Raw genomic sequence first — 13,038 nt, 5'->3', positions numbered from 1 at the left:
TCGCTTTTTTGGTGTGAGGTGAGGCAATAGAAAAAAAACTGCAAACTACAAACCGGACATTTTAATGTCTTTATTTTTTTGCTGTTTCAGCGTTCACCATACAGAACAAATATTTATCGGGCATTTTGGGACATAATGATGCTAATGAGATATATATATATATATATATATATATATATATATATATATATATATATATATATATATATATATATATATATATATATAGAGAATAAAGACACCGCAGCACATCCGTTTGGTGAAAAAGTGGGACCCTTTATTCACCTATTGCTTGAAAATGGTCCCAGTAAGCGGACCGAAACGTCGCATAGGTGAATAAAGGGTCCCACTTTTTCACCAAACGGATGTGCTGCGGTGTCATTCTTTATTCTACATGATACACCTTGGAAAGGTGCTTTCACCGCTGGCACCCAAACATCCACTACTAGGAGTGCTGCCTTGAATTTTCATTATATATATATATATATATATATATATATATATATATAATATGTTTATAGCTTATTTTTATTATGGGGGAAAAAAATAAATTTCTACACTTTTTTATGTCTCCTTAGGGGACTTAAACATGAGATCATCTGATTTAACACTGCCCTCTATGGGAGATTCATTATGTTCCTATGGAGCCCTCAGGCAGGCATCCATAGGAACTTCACTGTAGAAGGCCTTGGAGCTTTCTGAGGGCCCAAGAGTGCCATAGCAACCAAATGGCTCCATCAATCTTAGCACAGGGAAACCATTCGGGCCCGGGAGTACGGCGCTCCCGGGGTTTCACCACTCAGATGCTGTGGTCTCAAAAGGCTATGGCATCTGAAGGTTAAAACGGCAGACACCTGACCGCTCAGCTTTTGAATGCGAGCCATCTTTAAAGCGTGGCATCCGCTGTACGGCAGAGGTCCTTAAACAGGGTTAAAGGGGCTGTCCCACTATACATATTTCTCCTAAAATCTCCCAAAGAGAAAGAAAGGGTCATGGCAAGTATTTAGCAGCTTTACCTTCCTTGGTTTCTTCTGCTCACATTTGCTATAGTGAGGTTTTGGAGTAAAATAATCTCCAGTCTTCAAGTCCCTCCCCACACTCCAAATTCCAAAAAGACACAAGTATAAAAAAGGATAAATAGTTTATTCTGGGCAGAAATAAAACGATTTTACAGCTGAGAGCTACTTCCTTGTGAAGCTATGTTGGAGTCTCTTTCTTCATAAATTGCAGACACCAACTCAACAATTTCTGGATGTTTAAATTTTCCTATATTGTAAAAAAACAAAAAGAAAAACAGTTTTGATTTAAACAAAGCTCTACTTCTGAACACGTTAACATTCTATATCTACATAAAGAAGCATGAAATGTATGTATACAAATTAGAAAAGACAACTTAAAGAGCATATTTTAAACAGAATCAAACCAGGCATATAGCCTGGTAGGGCTAATCCTGCCGAGTAAAATGATGCCTCATTTATGTTCCTCTGCTGTGCCGTTCCTGGGAAAAATAACTGTTTTAATATGCAAATTAGGTATTCAGTGCACGATTGGGGGGAACAAAACCCATCAGAGCTCCTCTGCACTGCACTTAAAGCCACCCCCCCCCCCCCCCATCCCCTTGACCAACAGAGCCGTGTATTTTGCCTGGCCCTGTAAACCTGCACCTGCCTCATGGTCTGCACTATCATTCATCTGCCTCTGCTTCCCCAGCAACACAGATGACTACTGTGCATGTGCTGATGACATCATACTCTATCCAAAAGATGCAGGATGACATCATACTCTCCTCTTCTGGATGCAGGATGACATCAGCAGCTCATGCACAGCAGCCATCAAGAGTATAGAGGGAGTAGCTCTAAGTGCACAGTTGAGAAGCTTTGGTGCACTAAAGACATAATTTACAAGTTAACTTATTTTTCTCAAGAACAGCACCAATGATGTTTTGTTTTACCCAACTTTATCAGCCCTACCAGACAATATGTCCGGTTTTAAAGTGTTGATTCTGCTTACAGGTGCTCTTCAAAGGTGTTTTATGAGTTAAGGAAAAAAAAAAGCCCATGGGGAATTTTTATCTGTTTTTTTTTTTTTAATTGTTATTTTTGTTATTTTCTCCCCATAGTTAAATTTTTTCCTGACCTCACAACTTTAGGCCTCAATCACACAACCGTGGTTTAGGTCCGCATCCGAGCCACATTTTTTGTGGGTCGGATGCGGACCCATTAACTTCAATGGGGCCGCAAAAGATGCAGACAGCACTCCGTTCCCTGTCCGCATCCATTGCTCCGTTCCGTGGCAAAAAAAATAGAACACATCCTATTCTTATACATATCACTGACAAGGATAAGAATGCTCTATTTTGCGGCAGACGTTCTGGGTTTTGCGGTTGCGCAATTGTGTGCAAACGTGTACATGAGGTCTTAAAAGGGATTCTGTCATGATATTTTACCCCTATAACCTAAACATGTGCTCATGTCTGGAGTAATAATAGAAATCCTAAGCTGGCCTTATTAAACTTCACTGTGGCTCTATTTGCACAAAAAACTGGTTTTCATAACCCGTCACTCACTCACTTAAGGTGCCCAAGGGGAGGTCCGTTAATACCCTCGCCGTCCGGTGCCCAGCCCGGCCTTCCTAGCTCAGTGCTGCCTCCGCAATCCTACCCGTCGCTCTGCCATATTCCGCGCCTGCGCACTAGGCTCAGCCTGATGCGCGGCGGACTCCTGGCAGCAGCTTCGTTGAGCGAAGTGCGCATGCGCCGGCCTGATGAGGTAAACTCTCATGACAGAATCCCTTTAAATGTACTTTTTTTAAACCAGACTAGCTGAAATGTTGCCCAATTTTTTATGCAGACTAAAACTGTTAAAACGAGAATTCTAAGTAAAATCATACATTTTCTTAGCAGGACAATCTATACTCTACAGACTTGGCTGAATGTGTTGGGTTTTATATTGCCAGGGAAAAGGCAAGCAGCCATACATTTTGACTGCATTCAAATGATCAGGCAACTACTAAAACTCATGGCCATGTGGTCCTGCAGAGCATGAACTACTTTTTGCAGTGGTTCTTTTCCTCAGACAATCCCCTGTGATTTCCTTATGCTTCAATAGGGCATGAAGAAAGGGTTTTTTCCTCATGCGACAACCCATTTACAAAGGCATCAAAAATGATAATTTAATATATGCAAATGAGCCTCTAGGAGCAACGGGGGTGTTACCGTTACTCCTAGAGGCTCAGCTCCCTCTACAACTGCAGCACCATCTCCACTTTGATTGACAGGACCAGGCAGTGAAAAGGTCATCACGCCTGGCCTTGACTTCTCCTAAAGTAAAGGAAAGTGCTGAGGGCATGGCTCTAGGAGCAACAGCAACGCCACATTGCTCCTGGAGGCTCCAAACTACATTTTTCTCAGCAATGCTGGAATATGTGAACATGGGACCAACACCGATGTTTTCAGCTACCAAGTGCACATGCAACAGGACAAATCTGTTGACAGATGCCCTTTAAGTTATAGCATCATTTCACTTAGGGCTCATGCAAACAGTGGGTCTGCAATATGCGGGCATCGGCCGTGTGCTCCCCGCATCACGGAGCTGCAGTGTGGAACAGAGGCACGGAACCCAACGGAAGCACTACGGAGTGTTTCTGTCCGTGCCTCCGCACTGCGAAAAAAATTAAAAATAAACATGTTCTATTTTATTTATTTTTTTACGGTCTGAACGGATCATGGACCCATTCAAGTTGAATGGGTCTCGATTTGTCCCGGCTGCCGCACAACGGCCATGTGCATGAGCCCTTATAAATATCACGCTGACTGCAAAAATAAGTGTTAACAATAAATGCCATACCTGCAGTTGAATTGTAGAAATCTTGAAGTCTTCCTGGTCGCTTTTCAAGCTCTTCATATTCAAGGGCCTGGAGGATCATTTCACATTGGTCAAGCTCTTTCACAAATTTCGCTTCAGCGCTGGACTGATGCTCATACTCCTGTGCAAAGCACAAACTGTTATATTCTATACAGAACACTGCAGGACAAATTCTAAAAAGAAATGGGGTTCTCTGGCATTTTACTGGCAAATGTAGAAAATCAGATATACACCACCGGGAAACCTTAATGTGACTGAGCTCAGATTGACAATTTATAAATGGATAGAGGTGCTTGGTGAACGATCACACAACCAATGTGGTGCATCCTTCAGTTTGTGTTAAATATTGAGGCAGTGTCATTACTACTGGGTGGCATCTCCCCCTGCTGCGATACAGACATTGGTGATCGCACTGCTGCTGGTCTCAAGTCAGTCCATGTAAACTGCTGGTTTGATGCTGATGCAGCAAATCACTGGCCAGTGACTGAATGCAGCAGCATCAAGGAGTTTATATGTAGGGACCCGAGACCAACAGCGGAGGTCGGGGAGTGAGCAAGCCAGAATCCAGCATTCAGTCATAAACTTTCAGAAAAGACATATACATATTTATTTTTTTAACAATCTTCCTGCATTTAAATACACTCTGCCCTTCTGTCAACAAGCTTTGTATTCCCTCATTAAAAAGGGTTTTAGGCTGAGCTGCAAGCCACAAATGCACCCCTATCTTCACATCTTCATCAGACGCGAGTGTTCAGGCAGTTCGGTGGCTCAATGGTTAGCACTGGTTCTTGCAGCGCTGGGGTCCTGGGTTTGAATCTGACCAAGGACAACACCTGCATGGAGTTTGTATAATCTCCCTGTGTTTGCGTGGGTTTCCTCCGAAACTCCAAAGACATACTGGTAGGGAACTTAGATTGTGAGCCCCAATGGGGGACATTGTGATGCTAATGTCTGTAAAAGACTGCGGAATGTCAGCCTAGCGGCTATATAAGGGAGTTGATTTGCCATATAATCCACTGTCATGCGTCTATCCAACAGAATCAGTTCACATACACACTCAATGTCCTGCTCCTCCTTCATGCTTGACACTTGTGTGACCATTCTTGAACTTTTCTATCCATTCATACATACTTCTTTGAGGCAAAACCCTTTCTCCATACTGTGCACATAGGGTGTCATTCATTAAGACCGGTGTTCTGGAAGCCCTATATCTGGTGGTGTATCCGCTGGCCTCTACATAACTTTGGTGCATCCTGCGCCCGTCTAAATGTAAGCCACCTTCCCCGTACAATTTTTTTTCACCTGCCGTGGGCAGGGAAAAGTCGCAGAGTGCAGCACAAATCACTTTTGTGCTGCAATCTGTACAAAAAATATGACTAATATAGACGTATTTCTGAATTAAGGAGCCCCAAAAGTCTTAAATAACTATTAGCACCAGACACACCCTGAGACCACAAAAAATGTATTAATGCACGCTGCCATTGTTTCTCGCACTGCAGTAACAAATGAACTGACATAACACATTCAAACCTACACAGCAGTGACTAGGGAGATTATTTAGAAAAATTATGCATTTGTCTTTTCTACAAGTTGATTAAAATAAATTCTACAGCCAGAGTGCAGATAATCTTTGACTCACCCTCATAATGATGCAACACCAAGAGGAACAAGCCATAAGGTTATGGAAATTGAGGAAGTAGCATGTGTCACTAAGATCTGCAAATTATCAAATTTTAAGCACCTAACTCCAATCCATGCCATGTGGGAGGGGCATAAAAGTCAGGTTGGACGCATAAATGTTTTTAACCACATGAAACCTCAAAAATCGTATCAAGTCATCTGAGATGATTGGCATGTCAATGAACAGGAAGCACTGCACAGTTATCACCACTTGCCTCAAAATGAAAGGGACAGAATCCTTGGTATGAGAGAACTTGCTTTATCACTCCGAAAGAGCGATACACCCCATAGACCGAGATGTGAGCACTATTCAATAGTGTGTGTCTAAGTGGTTAGAAAGGCATACACAATCCTAAATGACAGCAAGCGCTTCACAGAGCCAAATCTCTGCATGAACAGATCATTTGATTAGAAGAATGGAACATATTGATCTATTCTAAAATTGGACGTCACATCCCTAGCCTAGGGTGGCGAACAGTGTCTACACAAACCATCAATAGGCCTTTGCATGACATTGGGCTATGAGCCAGACGTCCAGCTACAGGTGTCCCATTGACCTCATTCCACCACTCTTAAAGGCTATTATGGTGCATGGCAAGATGACAATCAAGGCTAGAATGCAGGTCTACCCTCTTCAGCAGCGAGTCCCACTTTTGCTTTGGATGCAACGATAGCCGGAGATTGGTGTGGAGACCACACTGGTAACACCATGAAGAGGCCTTCACAAGGGAAAGTCACACTTGTCCCATTCCTGGGATTATGGTGTGAGGTGGAATCATTTTAGTACACTAACAGCTCAGCGTTACCTTGATTTGGTCATGGAACAACTGACTTGTCTCCTATTGAGAACATTGGGAATGTCACTGGTTGGCAATTGCAAAGAGTTACTAGCAGAGGATCTTGATGCTTTGTGTGCCAAGTGTATTTGGCATAACAGAAGATTTCTCTGACAACCATTAATAACCACACCAATAGCATGCCAAGGCGTGTGTGTTTTTTCTGCCCGTGGAGCTCACACTAGATACGGAATATTAAATTTTGAATATTTTGTTAATATTTTGTTTCCATTTTTTTATCATTTGCACAACATTAACAAGTCTATGTTCCTGTGATTTCCATAAGTCTGTAACATGCGACCAATAGATAGCCCCCATTTCTTGTCGAGAAGCTTGGCACAGCTTTCCAGTTTTGGGTTAAACTGCTGTCATGACCACCTCTTAAAGAGAAGAAGTGTGAATTTGGTTATCTATATAATGAGAACATTATCTACACTTCATTATCCATCACAGACTAGCTCTTATTTCCATGGAATTTCAACAAATCTAAGCGCTACTTGACCAGAAAATATTTCACACAGCCAAACCAAAAAAGGCTAAGTGGCATTAACCCTCCACCACATAATTATATTTCATTTCTCACTACTGCTTAGCATGGATTTCTATTGTCAAGCGACATTGCTGGTTAAATGGAAAAAGGCATATCTCAGTCACAAACCTAAGGGGTAGTTTGTGCAATAAATGAAAGCCAAAAATCGTCAAATTATCCCTCATCAGGACAATGCAGATCACTGTATATCAGCAGCAGCTTGTCTAAGCTTTATAGCTCCAAGCCTGGAACATAATGGCCTACTTTACAATCTACTTCTCTTCTTACATGTCAAGGATCTGCTCTACCAGGACAACAAATTCATTTCTTCCCCAAGATACATGCACTAATATTGCAATTAAAATGTATTCATCTTACATATATTTATACAATTTATCATTTTATTTTCTTAAAGGATTATACCCATCTCAAACATTGGTGGCATAATGATAGGAGAGGACAGATGTGGGTCAGAACGGGGATCTCTCCATTGTGAATGCTCTCCATTCACTTCTAGGGGAGTTCCAAAAATAGGCAACTTATTTTTGAAGTCCCATAAAAGTGAATGGACAGCGTGTATACATGGGCACCACTATTCACTGCTATGGGACTGCCCAGTTATTTCTGCCTCTCCCATGGCAGTCATTGGAGGGCGGCCACACTTGCGTGGTACACCTTCCTTCACTTTGAGGAATCCGTTCTGTAGAAAGGAGCGGGGCCCAGAGGTGGGAACTAAGCCTGAACACTGGTGGCATATACTATAGATATATCCATCAGAGATGGGAATACCCTTTTCAAGACTATGGACACCTTTGGTGCTATTTTATTTTTTATTATTCACTTACCAAATATTTCATCAGACTTGAGCTCAGTGCCCCCATTATTAATATAAATAAGACCCCAACTAAGACCTCAGCTCAGAATTTGAATGTTAATAAGATGCCCAAACAGACTTTCATGTTTATCAGACCTAAGATCAGACAAAAAAAAAAAAAAAGTAAAAGTAAATCTCTGTTTCAGACACCACTGCCCCTGAGATCCATCACTCTTCCTACAGCTCTGTGCTGCTCCGACGTCACACAGCGCGCAGAGCCTGCAGGAGAAAACCAGGAAGCGGTAAGTACAGAGCCCGCACAGGAAGCGCTGCATTCCATTTCTCTCTAGTCCTGCTGTACTAATGTGTGCTTCCCAAATGGTGAGGCTCATTAGTATTTGCCCCATAAGACACACTGACATTGGGGGGGGGGCGTCTTATACAGTGAGAGTCTTATACTCACTTTTTTTTTTTTTTCTCCACTCCCTCTCTTTCTAAATTTACCCGAAACATCTAATATTCAGAGTTGAATGCAACTCAAATGTTTACAGAATCTGGGCCAAATGAGATCAATTTTGAAATTATTTGCTCATCTGTGCTCCAAAGGTGTTCATAGCCATTAGCATCATTGTGCTTCCTTTCAGTTCCCCAAATGAATAACCTCAGCAAGTATACAAGCTAAACAAATCCCCGGGGCTCCATTCAACTGATGGAGGCCAAGAGTGTCCTTTTGGCCATGGCTGAGCTGGTATCAGTAGTCCATAAAAAAAAAAAGGAGAAAGTATGCTATGTAAAGGTATACAGTAAAAGACGTTTTGTTTTTGTAAACACTGGTACCCTAGTATTCTACTGCATACGCTTTTCCCATCATATATTACCAAATGGAGCCATGAACACCCCTTAATAGACCTGGCTGTCAGCTCTGCCTATAGATGACTTTGCACTTTCAAGAATATGGCTGCTGCACTAAAGACCATTAACTATCTGGAAACACGCATCAAGATTTTGTTCACTTCAGGTTTAATCCGACTAGTTTAGATTTCTTACAAAGGTTTACAAAGTGAATTGCATACCATGAAGCAAAGCATTCTTTTAAGGAGGTAAAAATGAAAAGGGGCGATAGTCTGATATCTTGGTAAACAGACTAATATTCATGACGCTCCTTGACGCATAGCTACACAGCGGTAAAAAAAAAAAGAGCCTGGATTAGTTTCCTTCTGCACAGGCAAGAGCAGTTTTTGGAATCCTGGCTTGAAAGAGGAGCAAGTCACCTTGGAAACCACAAGTTCTGCGGAATGAAAAGCAGATTAGGCTGCACAGTGGAATGGGAACATCTTTGTTCTCTTGACAGAACTGCTGACAGTCACAGGTAGCTAACCAATCAAGCTGGGAAAGCATGTATACACATACCACTTAGAACGTCAAAGAACGAAATGCTAACCAAGTGCAGCAACAAGCATAAAAATAGAAACGACCCTGCAATGTAGACTAGAGAAACGGTTCGGGGTCATCTATCATGTCTCACAGGCTCAGGATGTCACTACTCAAGCTCAACCAGGGGAAAGATTATTTTTATCGACCAACTCAGAATATCTAAATCCTGATCTCCTTTATAAAAAGCAAAAACAAAATATCTTTGCCTCAAAAAGACGATTCCACTAAACTGAAGCAGCAAATATGGCGAGAGAAAAAAGATGGGGAGAGGCGCTCATAGGGTGGTAGGTAACAATAAATTGGTTTAGCAAAATGGATGGAGTATGCTTACCTTTTGGTGTTGTGCGTGTGTAGGCACAAAATTCGTAAGGGCAGATACAAAGAGAGAAGGGGGTCGGTGCTGCCAGTACCCATTCGGTCCCTTTGGATGGAGTTTGCCAAAAACTGTGGAGGAAGTAATGGAGGGTTTGTGTGCTGGCACACAGTAGGGTACTTCTTTGGCGCACAAAAAAACAACCTCAATTTGGGAGCTTTTGGTGTAATAGCCGTTTATTGCGCAATAGACAACGTGTTTCAGAGTTTGTAACTCCTTTCTCAAGTCTTGGGGGTGCCCCACACAGAAAGACGCACCAGAGGAGCCTCCCAGCCATCTGGCCACTCTTGCTGCTGACGCTTGGCGGCTCAGATGCGGACCCATTCACTTCAACAGGGCCGCAAAAGATGCGGGCAGCAGCATCCGTTGCACCATTCTGTGGCCCCGCAAAACAAATATAACATGTCCTATTCTTGTCCGCGTCAGACGCCATCCGTGTTTTGCGGATCCACGATTTGCGGACTGCAAAACACACAACGGTCGTGTGCATGTAGCCTAAAAATGGATAAACTGTCTATTTTTAATGGACTTTTTTTCACCAATACCTTTCTGAGAAACGGACATTAAATGCAACTGTTCAATTGTAGGGGGGCAGTTGGTCAGTGAAACATGTTCTATTTTTTTTTACGTCCGTTTTTCACTGACAGTCAAAAAAACTGCAGTGTGAATAACCCGATACACTACCATTAGTCTTAAAACGGACGTGTGATGGCCAGTCGTGCGCATGTGGTCTTACCAATCAGCTGTTTAAAAGGGCCTCATCCTTGGCCGGTGACATCACGTTCATTCATCACAGCCTACCAGCAGCTTAGTCCCATTCAAGTGAATGGAGCACTCTGCTTGGTACGCCACAGCCTCTTTAAATGGCTATTCAGCGAAAGTGCCTGGTGTTGGACCCCTTTTCAGGTATTGATGACCTATCCTGAGGAAAGGCCATCACTATCAAACTCCCAGAAAACCCTGCTAAAGGATAACATTCTGGCAGCCTAGAACATGGAAGCAAAACAAAAAAAAGAAACCTTTCATGTTGGAGCAGGTCTAAATGACAGAAAGGTCTAGTACTTGGACTATATTTTATTCCCTTCTTGCGGGATGTGCGTCAGGACAGTTTATGCGTTTCATTAAAGTATACGTCAGTAGTCTTCATGTGCCTCCATACACAGGAGCGAGAACAGAATCCTATAATTATCCTTCATTACACATACATACTTCTATTCCACAGGCATGATCCTGAATTGTTCTGCTATCATTTGTAAAGATCCGGCAACCCTGAATTATCTTTGTGGGACACTGACATTATCCTGAAGCTTGCATGCAAGTTACATCACAATCGTTGCACACAATACTGTCACAAGTGAGCTGCTTTAGTTTTGACCATTATGCATATTATTTTTACGATTGCATCTCCAGTCACTGCCTGGAGATACTTATTTTCCGCTGTCATACACACATTTATGGTCCCCCTACAGAAGTGGCACCGAGTACCGTTTACAGCGTACTGGATACACAGACATGTGCTGACACCTAATGGCAGGGTACAGCACAGACCCTGCACTATACATTTTACAGAAGATCTTCTCAACATCATCACTAGTAGACAAAGGTCTCACACTGGAACGAGTATAGACAGATGATAGGAAGCAGAATAAGGACCACGGTTATCGATGGAGGGCACGACTTGTCATTGCTAAACACAGAGTCTCTTTGACTGTACAGCATTCCTACATGTCGTAAAGAGATTGTGGGGACCAGTTTCCTTAAATGGTCCCAACATTTTCACATATGTCTGCATAAATCAACAGTACCGGTGAATTTAATGGGGGTCTGCCAGCTCCAAAACTATAGTAAGCAGTGCATAGTGTAAGTGGTGCTAATTTCTATCTTCATACTCACCTCGTATTCTGACGCTGTGCTTCCACAAACCAGCAGTAAAATGCATTGAGATGCCACCTCCTTGAGTTTTCCCCATTATATGCATGAGCTCAGGAGTCCTCTCGATGTGTTTTACTGTTGATTTGTGGGAGCACAGCATTGTAAAGTGAGTGGTAAAGTGCTGGAAGAGGTCCGCAGCTGGGAGAGATAAAAAAATGTAAAAAGCTATGCTGTCAGCAAAGCATAGTTTGCTGACAGGTTATTTAAGACCGTGTTGTGGGCTGGATTTTTATGGACTGGTAGGTAGGTTTAGTAGAGGGACCTACCAGTTCACACCCTTAATCCAGCACAGCTATTCCCCCTCGACGGAGAAGTTCACAACAAGTAATGGGAATAAACAGAAGCCTCAGAGTCTGCTGGCTATGTGACCGTGTAGCTGTGCAAAGCCGAATCCTTCTGACAGGCTGAAGGCTCAGGTGAGAGAGACGTTCTCTGTATGGTTAGCTCCCAGATGGGCACCTCATTTTTCTGTTTACATCTACACAACATCCTAAATATATCTTAATTAGTATTTGTGGCAGCAGAAAATTTATATTCCTAAAAGCTAATTAGTGCCCAGGGGATATTATTCATCAAGCATGTGCCCAAGTCCTCCTTTCCTAATCATTCATGGTTCCTCCCCTCTTTGCTCTAATGCCCTTCCCAAATCCTTACAACACCATTCATCTGTCTTTGTGAAATGCTCTCCAGTGCCTGTGCATAATAAACTCCAACATAGGCATTATCTTCACAGCCTGTAATGTGCATGTGACCACATGCTTGCCAGAAGAAGAGAAGGAACTGCGGGCATCTGCTTCAGGGGTTGTCAGAGAACACAATGGTAACCCCAAAGCAGCCTCTATAAACAGCTGATCTGCAGGGGGTGCTGAGATTTGGGCCCCCACCTATTGTAAGGGCAGACCATCAATACTGTGCTCTCGCACATCACTTTAATGACAAGTATATTTGGGTAGTTACTTTTGTGGCAATACACAATTAGCCATTACTCAGTTTACAAAGAGCAATCAATTAAGGTTACTTAAGAACCAAGTGTGTAATGATGTGAAGATAGAAAAAAGGGACTTTTTCACACCTACTTCCCACAGTTCATACACCTCCTTCTTCATATCATCTGGTAACAGATCAGACAAATATGTCATCGCATCCTAAAAGAAAGAAGAAATCTAAATTACAGTATGTATGTAATTACACATCTGTATAGCACTCCACTGACTTACCCATATAAAGCTCTATATATCCCATTAAAGAAACCCATCTATTAGAACGCTGAAAGCAAATAAGTGACGTCACCACTGACAATAGGTGAGGGACACAGCTCAGATCGCCTTCCTAACTCCCTCTTTACAGTGTCCTCTGCAAGTCACAGAGCATGCCCACATTTTCCATAAAAGTCAAAAAGTTGCTTTCTTGTGTCCAGGAGCCTGCTGTACAGCAAATCCTAAGTTCTGCTGAAATAGGAACATGGCTGCCCCCATCTCATGTAAGGAAAAGTAAAGGTTATGCAACATACTGTATAAATATGTTATGCAATTTTCTACTATATTCTGTGTAACAATCCTTGGGCTTTTCAAGATCTC

General features: G+C 42.4%; 1 protein-coding gene across 1 annotated transcript; it reads right to left on the bottom strand.

The window, feature by feature from the left end:
- Window positions 1-1,124: 1,124 nt before the first annotated feature.
- HDDC2 (HD domain containing 2) lies at window positions 1,125-12,643 on the bottom strand. Its single transcript, XM_044292476.1, has 3 exons — window positions 12,538-12,643; window positions 3,846-3,984; window positions 1,125-1,266 (listed from the first exon to the last, which is right to left on the bottom strand). The coding sequence occupies exons 1-3, from the start codon at window positions 12,598-12,600 to the stop codon at window positions 1,169-1,171; spliced, it is 300 nt and encodes a 99-aa protein (XP_044148411.1). The 5' UTR covers window positions 12,601-12,643; the 3' UTR covers window positions 1,125-1,168.
- Window positions 12,644-13,038: the final 395 nt, after the last annotated feature.

The sequence above is a fragment of the Bufo gargarizans genome, chromosome 4, assembly GCF_014858855.1.
Source record: "Bufo gargarizans isolate SCDJY-AF-19 chromosome 4, ASM1485885v1, whole genome shotgun sequence".
In the NCBI taxonomy this organism is placed as follows: Eukaryota; Metazoa; Chordata; class Amphibia; order Anura; family Bufonidae; genus Bufo; species Bufo gargarizans.
The sequence above is the reverse complement of the archived record's forward strand: the minus strand, read 5'-3'. Positions and strand labels throughout refer to the sequence as shown.

Excerpts from the sequence above, each read along its gene's own strand:
- HDDC2 (XM_044292476.1), bottom strand. The coding sequence starts at position 12,600 with ATGACATATTTGTCTGATCTGTTACCAGATGATATGAAGAAGGAGGTG. Across the intron at positions 3,985-12,537 it reads AGGTGTATGAACTGTGGGAA|GAGTATGAGCATCAGTCCAG; the intron begins GTAGGTGTGAAA and ends TGCTTTGCACAG. Across the intron at positions 1,267-3,845 it reads TTTCTACAATTCAACTGCAG|GAAAATTTAAACATCCAGAA; the intron begins GTATGGCATTTA and ends TTTACAATATAG.